The sequence below is a fragment of the Hoplias malabaricus genome, chromosome 8 (assembly GCF_029633855.1).
Source record: "Hoplias malabaricus isolate fHopMal1 chromosome 8, fHopMal1.hap1, whole genome shotgun sequence".
NCBI classification, from domain to species: Eukaryota; Metazoa; Chordata; class Actinopteri; order Characiformes; family Erythrinidae; genus Hoplias; species Hoplias malabaricus.
In genome coordinates, this window is record NC_089807.1 from 7,690,092 (window position 1) to 7,708,245 (window position 18,154).

Here is an 18,154-nt window from a genome sequence, read left to right on the forward strand (position 1 = left end):
AGACACAGCTTTATTGTACTGAAACTAATACGTAGGGAATTCACTTTAAACTGCACACATAAGCCCCAGAAGTTGGGAGCCTGCAGATCCACACGATGTGCCTCATTCATAAAATGAGAGCAAAAGAAATTGACGTAAATATCTGGTTTTATTAAAGTGTCCATAGTCTAATAACGTGCTTTAGGTATGAACACTGTTTTCACCTGTTCCTGAAAACATCCAAAAGATGCTGAAAGTGTCTGTTCATACGATGCCACTTTAATTAGAGATTTTAAAAACGGATTAAAGTGAACTCATTTCATTATTAATAATAAATAAATAAACAAACAAAATCAACTAAAATTGAATTTATTCAGCAAGCAGTAGTCTTCCGAATACGACACGTTCACTACTTACAGAGCAATTGTTTGCTCAAAGGTTTTTGAGCCCATTACATAATTATGTGGATCATTCCAATATAAGAGCTCAGGGTTAATGGTAGAGGTGGGCGGATCGATCCAAATATCGATAATATCTATACCAATGCTGGTATTGATCAATACTCAAGCCCCTCCCCAACCGCGCTGCTGCGAAGAGTTGCTGTAGCGGTATCGATATCAGCGATACTGCCCCTGTATTTACTTGTGGCGAAGAGTAGCGGTATCCCCGGTATCGGCCACCTCTAGTAAATGGCTGACCTTGTGCTGCTGCTGGATTTAACAGACAGCTCTGCATCGATACAGGTTTATTACCTGAGACTAAAGACTCGCTGGTTAGCTGCTGTTAACTAACGTGATCCGTTCTTTTCTATTTGTGCCACATTTTAGAGCCAGCTCGGAGAGGGGAGTCTAACAGATCCCATACTGTTCCCGAAAATGTGCAGGTGCTGACCACACTCGGCTCCTTGGACGCTGGAACATTACAGATAAGAATTCCTAACCCCTTATTCATGCAAACATCATCCCAGGAATTTAAAACTGTGGTAGAAGACATGCCATGACTAATGCCTCACTATTAGAAGGTTCGGATTTAGACGCAGTCCAGTGAAAATATTTCTGCTCGGAACAGTTGTTTCCTTTTACTTTTCTGTGCAGAAGCTGAAGGCCTTTTGGCATGATTCTTCAGACCAAGGCTTCCTTATATGGTGATGTGCCACAGTCATCTTCTGTCTCCACAGGTTCTTCTGAGCTTGTAAAGACACTGCTCTGTTGTGTAATAAATAAATATTTATTTGCAACTCAAGACATGTCTTTGGAAAATCCAGAAGAAATACACAACGTGATTATTTGAAGATAACACCTGGCTCTAAATTCTGCTGATAACAAACATGCAATAAGTTCATTTTCAGTTAAAAACACACCAGGAACTGGGGTAAAGGTGGATGTCCGTAATCTATTGTGCACAAGAGTCCTTCTTTGGATGTAATTTGTTTTACACGGGGAGGTATAATGTAATTTTACCAGAGGATAGCCGTCTCATTCTTGATGGATTTACATTGCATAAGAGATCTTGGTTAAAATAACACGCATTGCCATAACACAGTAGACCAGACAGGGCGGAGCTAGAGCTTTAGACTGTTTAGACTGTCACAGCTGTTCTGAGAACAGCCCATAAACCAAAAATATCCAGCCCTCAACCTTGTATTCTTGTCCTTCATAAGAGACCATGGGTGAGATTGTGGTCAAAAACTTTACTCATAATCCCTCACCCAATTATTATAACTGCTATGATATAGCATTTAATGATAGTAAATTAATCAGCAGAATACACATTAAATACTCATCTGTATGCTGTTATTGAGCACAACATTTCCCTAGAGCTGCCAGACGTTTTTAATTCCGAGATCATCTTTTGGACTTTACTGTCTTACATCATTCAACACTTGAGGTTAGCCTTGAGCTATATATTACATCATTAAATACCTCCCCCAGCTCCACCATCCTGATGATGAAAACCCACAACCATAACCCGCACCCTCCCTTGATGTCTAAATCAAACAACATGGTCTTCAAACAAAAAACCTTTCAGGAAATAACTCATTTGGCACTTTGTTCATAAACAGGGTCTGACATTGTGTAATTAGAACCGGCAAACTGGTCTGCCTTCAGAATAGTGTGTTTGTTTCACAATGTCCTGCAGCAGATGCTGAGAATATTCTGAACAAACAATGGATGAAGTTGAAAATAACCGGAGCTTACGAAATCACAGCGACACCAGGCATTGGTATAATCATTACAGGGAAGTTTAGAGTTGTGGACGCCTCACCAAAGCGGCGAGGAAATGCTACACACTGATCTAAACCTGGTGATTCAACCAAGCATCGCAAATGTAAACAAAACAAAACCTGAACAGCCATGGCTAGAAAAAGCCTCCTCATGCCTTTCCTCCAATTGGTTTAAACGAGATATTTAATAAAGGCACATCAGAAAAATGTCTTTGTTATGATCTAACGGCTCCGATCACTTACTCTAAATATTATCAGTCAGTTCGATTTTACACATGATGTGCTGCGTATCAGTAAACACTTACTTTCCTTCTTGTCTCCTTATCAAGATCTGTCTGTAGGTCTCACTGTCATTTCCACCTCGGCACAATTCACTTGCCGGAGATGGGTTTCTTGGAGCAGCGTAGAGCGTGGTGTTCTCAGTGCAGCGTTAGTTGGGATCTGAATGTTTTGTTCATAGATCATAGCTTTACCACTGGCTTCCTCTCACCGCTCGTCCTCTACAGGGGCGTCCTAACCCACCCTGGCCAGTTCCGGGTAGTGAGATCACTCTGCTACTCATGCCATGTTGTTGACTGATACCATGCTGATGCTAGTGTAAATCATTCTGTGATTAGACAAGCCCTCACAGCTCAGATATTGGGGTAAATGATCATTCTCTGGTGCATCTTTAAGATACAATATTACACACTTAAAAACCAGCGGACAGTGACTTTAACGACATAACGGCAACCCTTCAGAGGCTCCCTCTCAAAAGGCCCCATTAGGAAATGCCAGGAGGATATCTGTATACGCGGCTCAGTGCTGGGATGCATTTTAAAATTTCTCCCAAGGACTTCAGACGTTTCCTGTTATGTGATCCTTCAAACAAAAACAGAAAATATAAATAAATATGTTCTTTAATAAAGTACAGAGCATCGCTTTTAGGATGTTTTCATTAATCAGTGCTGGAGATTTCAATGAATAAGAAAGTACAGGCAAAAATGTACAAGTAGAAGTGGGTACAGTCTAAAACTACACTCCAGTGAGAGTTGGTCTTGCGTTGCCAGACTCTTGAGGATTCTAGGGCCATACTCCATTTACTACAGTCAAGAACCCTCTGTTACTCCAGAAAATAAAAGTAACTAGACAAAGGGCAACATTACCAATTATACGCTGGCTATTTTGAAGGAGGCTGTCTCCAGAGACTAATTAAAGATGTTGTCACTGAGATCTTTCTGGACCATTTTGATTAGAAATAATAAGAGTTCATTCCAGAGTCTATGGTGTGATCCAATAGGAAAACAGCACAGCAACAACACACCACACACCAGACAGAGGAACATACCCTAAATATGAATGGAGGAAACACAACTGAGGTGAATGTAGACTCATCAGACTGTAGACTTGAGTATAAATAAAAATATTAAGATTAGAAAGCTCCTAATAAAGGAGTAAATGAATCTCTCAGATCTGAGCTCTGCTCAGATGTCGATGATGACCAAGATCTCTGGTTTTTCGTTGTCCTGGATCTGCATGGCTGAATAGGTGATGGCTTTCACTTCCGTGCCCTGAGAAAGAGAACGTAGCAATTTCATTCACAGAGGCTTGGTTTTGCTGCTGTTTTTTGTTGCTTTCTTAGGTCTGAAACGTGTGAAACTAGCTTTATGTTGTTTACAAATGGGAAGAAAACATTTTTAATATTTCTGTAGGTTAAATGTGGTCATTGTGTATTGTACCTTCAGTGTTAATGAAGCTAATTATTATAAAGAAATCGTGATGCAAAATTGCACAAATAACACTGAACTATATATATATATATATATATATATATATATATATATATATATATATATATATTAACTGTATGCTAACTACAGATAGCAAGTTGGCTAAAGGTAGACCCAAAGGCACCACTGACCATGACAGTCCAGCCACATGGATCATTAATCATGCAGGTAGTGCCATAAAGTTAATGTGTCTGAATTAGACATGTTACTGGGTACAAAAAAACCCTGCCAGATAGAATGTGTCACTATTACTGGAAATTGCTGTCTGTGTAATGCAATATTCAGCTGAATCAATACTGACCTGGGGATGTTTTGAAAGACTGAATTCCTCTCCCCAGCTTCAGAAGACAGAGGAAATGAAGCAGTTATCAGAAAAAAATATATATACATAAATACATCAATAAATAAATCAAATTAAAATCACAAAAGCATGGCAGGTTTGTTTGAACTGAACTCAATGAAAAACAAATACCCACCCTGTTTCAGGGAAACCTGGAAACCTTTCTTTCACAGAAAAACACACAAAATAAGGATTCCTAGGACTGACACTGATTAACTGATAAACAAATTAGGAATTGGATACATACAGCACATTCAAAAAGGACACAGACAAAATACGAGTGTTTAAGACGTTTATGAACTACACAGGTTACGCTATAATGTTCCAGAGGAATATAACATACAAGTCAAACAAAGGCTCAGTATCTGCAGCAAAGCACGCCTTGGTTCACCATTTTGAACCAATCTTTCTAAGAATTGTTCAAAAACAACATTTCTCTGTGCAAGATTTCAAAGAGTCCATAACCCTGTTGATGAATCTAGTCTTTAAAGAACAAGGCCAGGTACCACTGCTGCATGTGCATGACCGATGAGCACTCAGGTGGCACTGCATGAATATCCATCAGGCAGATGTGGTAAATACTGCCACATGGGCTCAGAAGGTCTTTAGAAAGCCATTTCAGTTTAACCAGCCCACTGCTGCATGAAACCCTATTACACAAGTAGAAATCCGTACATCAGAGTCAACCAAAACACACCTCAGAAAGTGTAAAATAGAGTTTACATGTGTGCTATGGTCAGAGGAGTCCACACTCCCAATGGTTTGATAGAAATATTCATGTCAAGTTCTCTGTTGTGGACCATTCAGCTTCACAAATTCTTAAATATATCCATTGAAAAGAAACATTTTGCAAAAAAAAAAGAATGGAGACGGGGTGGAGGTGGAAAGCGAGTTTGTTCAATGTGAAAATGAGTTCACAGGGTGTAAGGCACAGTGGAGGAGTTTGTGCACGGTTCTACTGCCAAAAATGTGTTATTACATAACTTCAGTCTGCTAGTAATGACCATGTATGTTAAGGCACAGGGAGTTCACAGGGAGGTGAACTCAGAGATATATATTTATATTTGGGTAGGAGTTGGGGGGGCTTTGGAATGTGTATAAAGCCCCAAAAATTACAGGAATGCTAAGTAGTAAGTGCTGAAGAATGGCAGTCCTGGATTCTGCGTAGGTGAGCGAAAAATTGCTTAGTGAGTCCATGAATAAATTGCCTTTAATAAATCAGTGCATGACTGTGCCCCATGAGATGGTGGAGGAGTAGCATAAATGTTCTTTACGGATTAAGATGATGGAATTGTTAAGAGTGGAGGAAGGTGTGACGGGATAATCTGAGTTCTCAAAGTACCGCAGCGGCAAAGGGGTATCATTTCCACAACACAATAGAGACCTCAGAGTTGATCGTGAGACAGCAGAGATAATCGGGCTGGCAGGACGTGCATCAGTGCCATTAAAGTCCCTAAGACTACGAAGGGAACAGCACTGATAAAACTGTAAGGTCCATGGTTGGTAGGTGCCGTTCCAGAAGCAAAGAAGGAAAAACTACAAAGAGTATGTGAGAAGTGGAAGGGTGATGTAGAAGGATGATGTGCATGAGAAGCCTGAAGGAGGGGTGCTGAAGAACAGCAGTGAGGGAACAGAAGGGGAGGGGTTGGGATGAGGGTTTACAGCGGCACCTGAAAAGAGAAAGTGTGTGCTTTAAATGTAGAAGTTGGGTACGGAACACAAGGGTCAGATGAGGTGTGATGATGAGGAGAGGGTGAGTGGAGGATGAGGGGTTGGGATGACAAGGGCAGCGACACGGTGGCTTAGTGGTGAGTACGTTCGCCTCTCAGCGCTGGGATCTTGGGTTCAAGTCCCATCTGGGTGGAGTTTCCATGTTCTCCCCGTGTCTGTATGGGATTCCTCCCATGGAGGTTCGATGAATTGGCTTCTGAAATAACAGTCCTGGTGTGTGAGTGAATGAGTGTGAGCCCAGATATGGATTGGCGCGCTATCCTGGGTTAAACCCTAGTGCCCGATGCAGTCCTCCAGGTGGACGGTCGTTCCTGGTCGAGAGTTGTGTCCATTGTAAAGCATCCTTGGGTTTCTAGAAAGGCGCTACATAAGTGTAAAGTTAAATTTAAAAAAAATAAATAAAGGGGAGGGGTGGGATGATGAGAAGAGGCAGCGTGCAGTAAGAGGGTGTATCGATGGTCAGGAAGCCGTGCAGCAAGAAGACACCGTCGAGCTCTGAGCGGGAGGCAGGTCCACAGCAGCACTTATGGAGGGGGTGCGAGCTGGGAAGTTTGAGGTAGGTGGTGTGAGAAGGGCCAGAACATGCAGAAGATCTTGGAGCTCTTGGATCTGCGTGGGAAGTGAGCTCAACGTTGGCCGAACACTTGAGGATCAGCAGAATCAAACCCAGAGCGGAGAAACTAGCTCACATTGACTTGTGCGCCAACTGCAGTGAGTGTGTGAGCCACGGAGAGTTTGCAGGGTATAGATAGGGCTTCGGGAAAGAGTTCTTACCTTATCTCATGTTACTTACAACCTTTTTTTTTTTTTTAAGTTCAATTACAGAAGAAAAAAAAAAGTTCTTCAGTGACAACATGAGAAATCATGTTAAAAATAGCATGACATATGGGCAGCAAATGTCCCTGGAGAAACGAAAGTGAAACTAAACTGTAAGCGCTCTGCTGCTCTGTTTGAAACGGATTGAATAATGAACACAGTACGGTCTGTTTCTAGCTGTTGGCTGCATTTCAGTAATGCGCTGTGCACTTTGGTGATGTTTTCTAATATGATGGCTATTTTACTGCAGATTTTCCTACCATCAGAACCCAGATTTAATTGTTATATTGATTTAAAACGGTATGGATATCATTCTGTATGTTTTCAGTAAGGTTTTCCTTTGGTGTTTATGACCATGGGTAAACTTGTGTAGCATTCATTCATTGTCCGTTGCTGCTAATCCAGTTCAGGGTCACGGTGGGTCTGGAGCCTAACCAGAATCGGTCGGGGAACACATCCTGGAGTGGGCTTGTGTAGCATTGCCAGTTTATTGATTTCGGACATGTCCTGTTAAAAAATAGAGGGTGGGGAATTGAAGGAACAGCACTCTCATCCCTTAACTTTCATGGCTGAAATACCCCTCATTCTGTTAAATACCTAACCCCCAACTTCCCCGTGGCCGCCCTCTGTTCTGAGTGTGAGTGCATGTGTGTGTATCTGTGAGTGTACATTTCAGAAAATCCTGCCCTGCTCATTTCAGGAACACGTTTCAGATTTGATCTCCCCTTATTTGGTGGATTTGTCGCCCTGTGAAGGACTGGTGCATCCTCCAGTGTGTGTTCCCGCCTTGTGCCCAGTGATTCCGGGTAGGCACCGGACCCACCGCGACCCTGAACTGGATAAGGGTTACAGACCATGAATGAATGAATGAAACATGAACTGGATGCCGTTGTATCAACTACAGGTCAAATGACCGTTTTCTGGCAGCTGTTTCTGGTATTCTTAGCCTGTGTACCCTACTTGATTTATAGAGTCGACTGTGATATTCCTCTGCAGCATGTGCAGACTGTGGGAATTAAATGCATTACATTTGGATCTCACCTTCTCTGAGGCGGCTGAAGGAATATGTAACATTGGATGCACTTTTATTCTCCTTTAAATCTTAGTATTTATTGCTTACCCCAGGGGTCAGTGCTTGGTCCAATCCTTTTATAAATTATAAGGCTGTTCCAGGACCTATCTTTCACAAGGGTAATATCTAACTTTTTCCCCTGGTGACTCATTTTTAGTTAAACAACGCCAAACATAAGCTTCCATGTCTCCAGGTCAATACTTTATTATAGTTGAACAGCACCAGCTGTGTGCTGGTTCTAATAGGCATTCCAGGAGAGATTCATCAGCCTGGAATTGACAATATTACTGTGAATGTTCACGCTAAATTTGTGTGTAACGATACTGTGTGAGCAGTGGTGTTAGAATGGACCCAATATTGTTGCTTGATTAAGATGTTCCTTTGGTTTTTAAAACTTTATCACTTGCGTAATATTGACAGACTCAGGAGCTCACTGACTCGGCAACCAGAAGTATCCAGCCAGGTGCAGAGACAGATAAGCTATTCTCTGATTTTACATCCACAACTAGGTAGGAGTAGACAGTGAGTGGACACAGGGAATAAGACGCAGCAGTGCTGCTGGAGTTTTAAACACTGACACCAGCACAAAAACATGGTTGATGTTCACACTGGACAGGGCACCTGTCTATTATATGGCATCAAACTCTCACTCAAATATTAGGACAGTTTCACACACTCAGTCACTGTGAAAACATACCACACTCCTCACAGACAGTGACTTAACCCAGAAAAGCTCAACATCATGGTCCTGGCAGCTGTATAACACAGGTCTGTTATTTACGCAAGGACACTGGATCTCTCGCAACTGCAGACTTTCCCAGCAGACAGGAAAAAGTCGAAGTCCTAAAATGTCTGGCGCAGTTTAATGTTCTGAGGAAGCTTCTGTTTCATGAGAGGCTCCCAAGAGCTGGTGAATAAATGAGTAGACGTCAGCCATTGCTCTGGTTTTGGTGACGTTCACAAGCTGGAGGAATGTAAAAGCACTTGGGATTGCCTCCATGGAAAAGAGCATCATTTATTTACTGTCATGGAAGGGGTAGGTCAGCAGAGGGAGGCCATTCAGGGCATACAACATTCTCTACCCACTAGGACGTTTATATTAGGAAATCTAGGTCTTGCAATGTTTTGCCCTAATATTTTGGCCCGCCGTGGGTCGCTAACAGATGTTAAGGATTTACAAAAATGAGGGATGATTACATTTGTGTGAAGGAACTAGCTGAATCTGCAAGTATGAAAGCGCGCGGTCGACCATCAGTGGCAACAATCCAAATCCCCAGGAAATTCTCATCCGAATTATAGTTGAAATATGAAGCTAATGGACAGCGGCCACCAGTCCATTACACACCAGTTTCACTGCACGTGAAGGAAAATCGCCTTCCTTCCAAACAAGAGCAGCTTCTAGAAGTCAATGAAGGTTCTTCCCAACTAATGAACATATGGAGCAGTGTCAAAAACTGGACTGTTCATTACTGGAAACATTTTGTCTGGTCGTCTTCCCTTTCTGTGAATGACGCTAAGCATCAGATTCATCTTAGACATTAGGAGGACGGTGTGCAAGGTGTGGTTCAAGCTGAAGACGATTCAAATGTTCTGGTGGTGTTCTAATCGTACGGTAGTGGGTCCTTTTGTTAAGGTGACAGTACATTTGAACCACAATGCTTACACTTAGCTGCTGGATAAGCTTTGCCTTTAGCTCACCATCTTACCAAGGTACATATCATTGCTATCCCTGTATTCCAAGAAGACAACAGGGCTGGTAATGTGGCTGGTCAGCATGATAAACTAATGGAGCCAAAAATTCCTGGCCCATATGACACAAGAGAGAGAAGGAATCAACTATATCTGGGTGAACTGCACAGCTCTTTGATGCAAGAGAATCTGAATAATGATGTCACCTACATCCAGAAACTTCTAGTTCATGCCAAAAAGAATTGCAACTGTTATTCGTGCTTGTGGAGGTATTAAATGCTGTAAGGTACATTTCATTCACAGGTAAAGATTTTTTTTGTCAAGTGAGATTTTTTTTAAAGTCAGTACATCATTAATGAATTCTTGAACCAATGTCAACAACACACCATTTGCTCCAAGAACTGTGTGGTACTCAAGAGAACAACAAAATCCCAATGCATAAAATACATTCAGGCACCTAAGATTCTGAACAAAACCATGTTCCCTGTTGGAATTTTCCACATTTAAAGCAGCTGAAGTTGAGCATTTGGAGTCTAGACAAAGGGGTCATGGCCAAGGCTCAACGGATGCCAAGGCTTGCCACAGGTGCAGTTGATCTTAACACCCCAGTGAGAAGGAAACTTCTTATTGAAGGTCTATATAAACGCCTAGAGAATACAGAACTTCAGCTTGTGGTCAGTCTTTCCCGGATCTGTCTTGTGTTCATGGTGTTTTAACTGACCTTCTCATGATTTTTTGGAAAGAAATAATTGATTTATAAGCTAATTTATTTATTTAATAATTTAAAATACATTTCCAACTCTTTGTTATGGGGATATAGTTAAGTATTTATAAATATATTACTATAATACTTCACAATACAGCAACAGATTAATGCGTGAATGTGTCGCACTTGACCTGAGTGCTGAGTTAGAAGCAGACTTTATATTTACCCTTGGAGGGCTGTTCTTAAAATCATTAACTGCAGAGTGGCCTGAATGATGTGTCAGCAAGATTGTCTAATGTCCATGTAATTTTGAACAGCCCAGCAAAGCTGCACAAACATAACACCTCTGTACCACCACATTCCTGGGTTTAACACCTGGAAGACTGAGACAAATGGGCCCCATGATTCAGGAAGTGCTGATATAGAAAGAGAGGGATAAGTGCACTTCAGCATTTTTCTACAGTGTAAAATTGGTTTTGTGCAAAGATACATGTACAGAACTGTATTGTTTTATGTTTACATATATCCACATTACATTTCTATGTAATAAGCATAGAGAGGTAATAAAGTTATTCAGGTCCACACATTTATTCAATCATTCATTGTCTGTAAGTGCTTCTCAAGTTCAGGGTCGCAGTGGGTCCAGAGCCTACCCAAAATCACTAGGTGCAAGGTGGGAACACAGCCTGGAGGGGGCGTCAGTCCTTCACAGGGCGACACACACTCAGACGGACACTTTTGAGTCTCCAATCCACCTACCGGCGTGTGTTTTTGGAGTGTGGGAGGAAACCGGAGCACTTGGAGGAAACCCACGCAGACACAGGGAGAACACACCACACTCCTCACAGACAGTCACCCGGAGGAAATCCACGCAGACACAGAGAGAACACACCACACTCCTCACAGACAGTCACCCGGAGGAAATCCACACAGACAAAGAGAGAACACACCACACTCCTCACAGACACTCACCCGGAGGAAACCCACGCAGACACAGAGAGAACACACCACACTCCTCATAGACAGTCACCCGGAGGAAACCCACGCAGACACAGGGAGAACACACCAAACTCCTCACAGGCAGTCACCCAGAGGAAACCCACGCAGACACAGAGAGAACACACCACACTCCTCACAGACAGTCACCCGGAGGAAACCCACACAGACACAGGGAGAACACACCAAACTCCTCACAGGCAGTCACCCATAGAGAAGACCCACGCAGACACAGAGAGAACACACCACACTCCTCACAGACAGTCACTCGGAGGAAACCCACACAGACACAGGGAGAACACACCAAACTCCTCACAGGCAGTCACCCATAGAGAAGACCCACGCAGACACAGAGAGAACACACCACACTCCTCACAGACAGTCACCCGGAGGAAACCCACACAGACACAGGGAGAACACACCACACTCCTCACAGACAGTCACCCGGAGGAAACCCACGCAGACACAGAGAGAGCACACCACACTCAGTCACCCGGAAAAAAGCCCTCCCTACTGCTGCTCTGAGCATCAAGTATAGGTCAAAGTGTAAATGATTGACAGTGTGAACATAACACAGCATTCATTGCCAAATGCTAACACTAGCAAGATCCTGAAAAACCTTAGGCTATTTGGGTTTGGAGGCCACCTAAATAGAGCTGCGGCCGGAGACGAGACTGTAGTCTAAGATCACTTATAATCTAATGGAGCCGTTCTGGTCATTACATCATCTAAGAATTTGGCCACATCTGCCTGTTGTAGTCATACTTGCAGAATTTAAGGAGTTTCATGAGACGATGTATTTCAACCAACTCTCAAAAGTTCACATCCTTTTTCACAGCCACAAACTGAATCAAGGTTTGAATCATGTTGCTTTGGTTTTTGATAACTTTCATTTGTTTTTTGTCAAACGACACTCGGGTTTTCTCGAGTCGGTTCGGGACACTGAATCCTGGACTCTACTTGATTTTAACCAAGAAAGTAGCACAGCTCCATATAGAGCACAAACCTGTTAACTAAACATCGTTTGCTCACTTTTAACATCTAATGTGCAATTATTTGTTAAATGTGTCTTCCGTGAAAACACACACAAACACCAGTGCACTAGAGGCTGTGAAGAAACCCAGAGCAGTGGGCAGCAATCACCGGTGCCCTAGGAGCAGCTGTGGGTTTGGTTTGTTGCTCAAGGGCCCCTCGGACATGGACCGAGGGAGTAGGACAGTTTTGTTCCTACACTCCCAAAGCCCTTATATTTCCTGCTGGTTGTGGGAATCCAAACCAATGTCCTTTCCGTCGTAAGCCGTCTATTCTTACCATTTGGCTCTCAGAGTATGTGTTGAGACATTTTCAGTCAACAACTTATCACTGCCAATATAAATGACACAGGGTATGAGCAACAGAAGAATAGGCATGTAAGGTTCAATCAGATACAGTTTCTTTATCTAAAGTGTGCAGCTGCTTTGACACCGATTAGGGATTTTCTGCTCACATCTTTTCCACATGGAAACCAAACCCAACTACTTTTCCACTGCTGGCCATTTCGTGTCTAGTTTTATTCCAGAGATTTTAAAGCAGTGGTGAGCATTAACATTGCAAGTTCTTGAGTGTTAGTCTCATTTTCCTGTGTGTATAAAGTTCTTATATTTCTGTGTTTCCAAGAGGCTCTGGGTTTTGCCAGACTGCACTGCAAATAAAGAGCTGTTCTTAAATGTCTTAATCTTCTTAATACCTATTTAAATAAAAGTTACATGAAAAATAAACACAAATTGGTTTAGAAAATATACTCAACCCATAATTAAAGAAGGTAAACTACACTAATGTTCTATTAGACATTAAATGGTTAGCAGTTTTATTGTAAACCACAGTAAAATTCCTGAAGGTTAGCATTACCATTTAAATAAATCGTCTAAATTAGAGTTTACCGCAGTTTGAAAAACTCACAGAGGTTACAGCATCAACCAAATTTGTCTGAGGCTGCACACTGTCTGTATTTGCTTTGTAAAGAGTTGTTCTGACAAGTTTTACTCGCTATCGATATCCATCCTACAGCAGCTCTGCGCAGGCACAGACCCACAATTTTAAATGTTTTCCTCTGGTGCATTATATAATACTAGCTTACGGTTACTTGCTTCAACATTCCAAAAACGAAACCATTAGTGCTGCCGCCATGTTGGCTCAGACAGAGCAGAGACAGAGTAGCAGCACTGGTCAGAGACGTGAATTCAAAAACACAAACCCAGTGTGATTTATATGTCCCTGCTTAACCAGCCAGCAAACCACTGCGGTCGGATAGCGAATGACGCTACAACTTAAACGGGATGACGGAGGCAGCCATGATTCATCGCAATCGACTTGGTCTCGTAGATCGACCGGTCGATTGCGATCAACTGGTTGGCGACCACTGCTCTAGAAGAACCCTCGAAACCAAGGGAGTTGAAATCAGGCTTGAGAAGAGAGCCCACCCACCACATCAGAGCTCCTGAAGACCGAGGAGTACGTTAATGGGCTGTAACCGATGCTGAATCCCTTGTAGACCTCCCGTTCCACATTAAATGACAGTACACATTTATTCAAGTACTTTTTCCAGCTTTAATTCTGAAGATTCCTCCAGCTCCTAAAGGGATCTGTATATATAGAAAAGTATATATGTCTTAAGACTTCAGACACATCTGAGCTGCAGTGAGGTGAACCAGCAGCAAAGAAGTCAAAGAGGACACAAAAAAAAGCTGTTTACAGACTTCCAGAAGATTTGCTTTTAATTCAATGGATACGTCTCAGGAAATAACCTCATTCCAGACACTGTGCAGCGAGATAACAATGGATCTGGGAAGAAAAAGATGTTATATAATACTTCAAAATGTCCTACCATATCTGGGCAAAAGACTGACCAAGAACAAACGTGTTTTTTTAAGACCCAGCTGACCTAAACCTAACATCTGATTTTCAAGGCAACAGCTCTTTTCGGAGATTGCAGACAAACTCTTCAGGCTGGAGGCAAACTGGCATTCACCCTGCGCTTGATCAATCAGTACCTGAGAGACATGAAAGAGAGACTTAAAAACATGAGCTCAGACCACGCTAAGTGATCGCAGATGCTTCTCAATCACTATCTTTAGACCTGTCTGTGCCAAAGAAAACGCAAGATATGGTGTGAGTGGAAAGAGCTACACACGTGGTACGTCATTTGGTCCTGTTCTGTATTTCCTGACCTTCATAATCATTAACTGGATTGTCTTCTCACAATGAGCAATATTAGATACGATAGAAAACAACCCTGACGACAGTAAATGCCAGATCCCCGCTGACCAAGACAGATCCTAAAAGGCAACAAAGGAAGCAAGGTGAGGTGAGGACAAGCAAGAGGAGTGCGAGCTGGGGTTAGGAACAGGCTGAGGGCTCAGACACCTGCTGGTCAATGCCCAGTTTCTGGAGAACAAGCTTGATGACCTGCAGCATGCTCTGGCAGACTCTGACTGAGATATGTTCCAATGTAGCTCTCATGACATCAATGTGTTTATGGAAGCAAGTGTGGGGCTTATTAGAAAACTGAATCACTGGAAATACTGGGAGCGAAGAGGTGATAACGACTCTGCCCAGGGTTTCATAGCACTTGATCACGACTGACGTTAAGGCTACAGGGCGATGGTTGGCTGGTTGGCGTTTCTTCAAGACAGGAACAATGACGGAGGGTTTAAAGTAAATTTGTTGAGCTGAACACTTTGTACTCTGGTTTTGCACCTGCAGCTGGCATTGCTAACCATGCTAACAGCACTAGTGATGAATATGTAACGGCTGCCCCATTGAGAGTGGACCTAAACCCAAATATACATACATATATGTCTTATGCTCCTGACTTTTGTCGATATTCCTTGCCATGCTTGCTTAATATTCCCATTGCACTTTACCTTGTAAGTCAGCACTGTGTAGGACCTACTGGTGTGTACCGAACAGTGTTGAGGAAAATTGGCTTTTCTAACATTATAGAAGTCCATGCTTTAAAACCAGTAACTTCTAATATTATGGAACAGGGTACTTTTTAAGTCACTGTTTGCTTTAGGTGTGCAACAGGGAACAAACTAACCGATCGGTCTGAACTGGTACACACAGTCCAGTCCCAAAAAACACGCACATACAGTGCCGCCAGTTTGTGATCAGTTTGTTTTTACACAGGGGCTTTCCATTGTTCCTCGCTTCTATTGGCCTGGCAAAACTCCCCACCCTGTTCTGGTGATCAGTGGCCAGTGTCTGCTTTAACTATGACTTAATTCTAGCCTTCTGACGGCTGCACCACTCTGCACAGTGCTGTGGGCAATACTGCTGCTCTCATCTCAGAGGTCAGGGTTGTACTCCTAGCTCAAGTAACGATCAAATATTTTAGGCGAAAGTCTTAGTATAACATTGGCCTACATCTGTAAATATGAGTACCACAGGCTGCTCCCCAGACAGCTACTACTGCTGAGAGATACTGGGGTTCTTGGTCTGTTTTTCCAGTTCTCTGTGAGCAGCTATGTCTCTGTACTTTGACAATTACACTCTGTTTGCTACAAAAAAAAAAGCATGATGTAACTGAACCATTACTAATAATGGTTTGATAAAGTGAGCTCCAGAGACATCCAAGAATCTGAAAAGGCTGAAGAGTGAAAGTACATCCCTCTGAGGAAATTACACAATGCATCATGAGATCCTGTTTTCCTGATTAAACTTTATAAGGAAGAACATGTACCAAAGAAAATATATTAAAAAAAAGTGGCCCAGTGTTTTAAGCCTTGGCCCTGCGATCGATCGGTGGAGTTGATCACAAGTGATGCTTCGGCAATTTAAGGCCCGTAGCCTGTTGTGCAAGCTGACTGTTTGAAGTTGGATGGCAAGATGGTGTGTAATGCCCATCCTAAACCTTAAACTGGGAACTAGAAGTGCATTAATTACAGTAAAATCAAAATATTGTTGCACAGGATTAGGTTTTGACTCTCTGCAGCCAATCAGAAATGCACCCCTGTCATAAGCAGAGCATAGGACACCCTTGATCTCAACATCAAATCATCAAACATCGCTGATATTTCTCTTTTTGTCAGTGATACACCTTCACTTAAGGTTTTATTACGACAAGAAACTTAATAAAGCTGTGGCCTCAGAGTATATGTGAGGTCATTCCGTTTGGAAGTTTTTCTACGTTTAAATTTGGGTTCTCAAACATTTTAACAGCACTTTATCAATGAATCGCCGTCAACCTTAACAAAGCAACAGCTAATGAAATAGAAATTTGGGAGAAAGAGTGAGAGAAATAAACACTTTATTTAAATGGATTTTTATGGCATAACTTGCATCAACAGCAGGGTATGTGTAAAATTTAGGTAATAACTTAGAAATACATTGAAACTTGCTCAAAAACTTGAACTTAGTAGCAGTTTACTTTCAAATGATGCTACTAACTTAATTAAATGGTGCAACTAACTACAGGTGTCTAAAAGAGCACACCTGACTTTGCAGTCTGTCTCAGAGGGATAGACCTCCACCATTCATCACGCAAGCACAGGACTAACCAGTGTGGATGTCCATCAGCTGATGTGACAAATCTGGGCAGTTGGCATGCCCCTTTGACACGCTGAACAGAGGAGTGTTATTCGCCTCAATTGAGAGAGAGGCATTTGTCTGTCTTCAGGTGACACATTCATGCCGTTACTCAATTTCTCACACCCACTGAATAAACTCACAGAAACCCATGGTTAGCACAGACTAAACCCTTCATGGTCTACAGACCAAAAAAAACAGTCTTAAAGTAATGTGTTTAGGTGGAGTCATATTTTTGAGCCTAGTCTTAATCTCTCAGAGGTGTTCTTAAGAAAGAGGATGAATGTGAGTCATGCTATGACAGGTGGAGGAAGGACAGGATATTTCATGTTGAACTGCAGTTATGGAATTAGCCTTTATCCCAATCTCTGATTTACCGTAGTCCTGATGTGAATTTATAAACAGGGGTGGATTACGGTAAACCTGTCCCTAAAACAGCCACCGTTTAAACAAAATGAAACTGAATAAAGGAGGAAGTCTGTCTGGAAACTGGCTCTTTTTTACTCAGCTGGAGGGCAGAGTCTCTCAGCAGGAGCTACCCCTCCCTCTAAAGAGGTGGTGGGAATGAGTTAAACATTTTTTAAAATCCCCAGGTATCATTACACAGCTATGGCACTGAACGATGTCTTTGTGGAACTCACCCAATGGAGCGAATCCTGAAGTTTGTCCGATCTAAGTGGAGTACTTTCACCTCCTGCAGAAAAAGATGATATTATGGGCATTACGATACCTGACCTCGTATGCAGTTTTGTCACAGAGATTTCCAAAATCAAACAACAACCTCCATTAACATCCTGGAAAAAAATCTTATTTAGCATTCACTTATTTAAAATAGACATGTGAAAAATCAATTGTTCAAATGCATGTACACATTATTTTGAAGATGTGGAGCCAACCAACACACACACTGTGAAACAAGACCACCCAGTCAAAAAACATTGGATAAAACGAAACATTCTGGATCTTTTCCACTTCTGACGCTAAGAGCAGAGACTTTAGAATAGCCCAGCCCACCTCGTCTGAGTTGGTCCAGTCTGGACAGATTCAGACCTGCGATTATGTGAGAGCACAAAGACGAGGTTAAACGCAGCAAAACGGACACAATGAGCGCAGAGAACTAAGAGCATCGAGTAAAAATGGAGAAAACGAGAACGGAGAAGAAAGAACTGAGAGAAAACGGCTAAAAAACTGAGCTTCAATGTTCCCTTGGTTAAGGGCAAAGCCACAGTGTCTCATCATTGGAGTTCCTTGGAGTCCAGGCGGCCAT

General features: G+C 42.3%; 1 protein-coding gene across 1 annotated transcript in view; it reads right to left on the reverse strand.

The window, feature by feature from the left end:
• Positions 1-3,086: 3,086 nt before the first annotated feature.
• zbtb8os (zinc finger and BTB domain containing 8 opposite strand) overlaps positions 3,087-18,154 on the reverse strand; it is a 34,246-nt gene continuing 19,178 nt past the window's right edge. The window contains exons 5-7 of the mRNA XM_066679570.1: positions 17,529-17,581; positions 4,274-4,310; positions 3,087-3,753 (exon numbers count right to left, since the gene is read on the reverse strand). Coding sequence (XP_066535667.1) covers positions 3,667-3,753; positions 4,274-4,310; positions 17,529-17,581 — 177 coding nt within the window. The 3' untranslated portion in view covers positions 3,087-3,666. The remainder of the gene's footprint in view (positions 3,754-4,273; positions 4,311-17,528; positions 17,582-18,154) is intronic.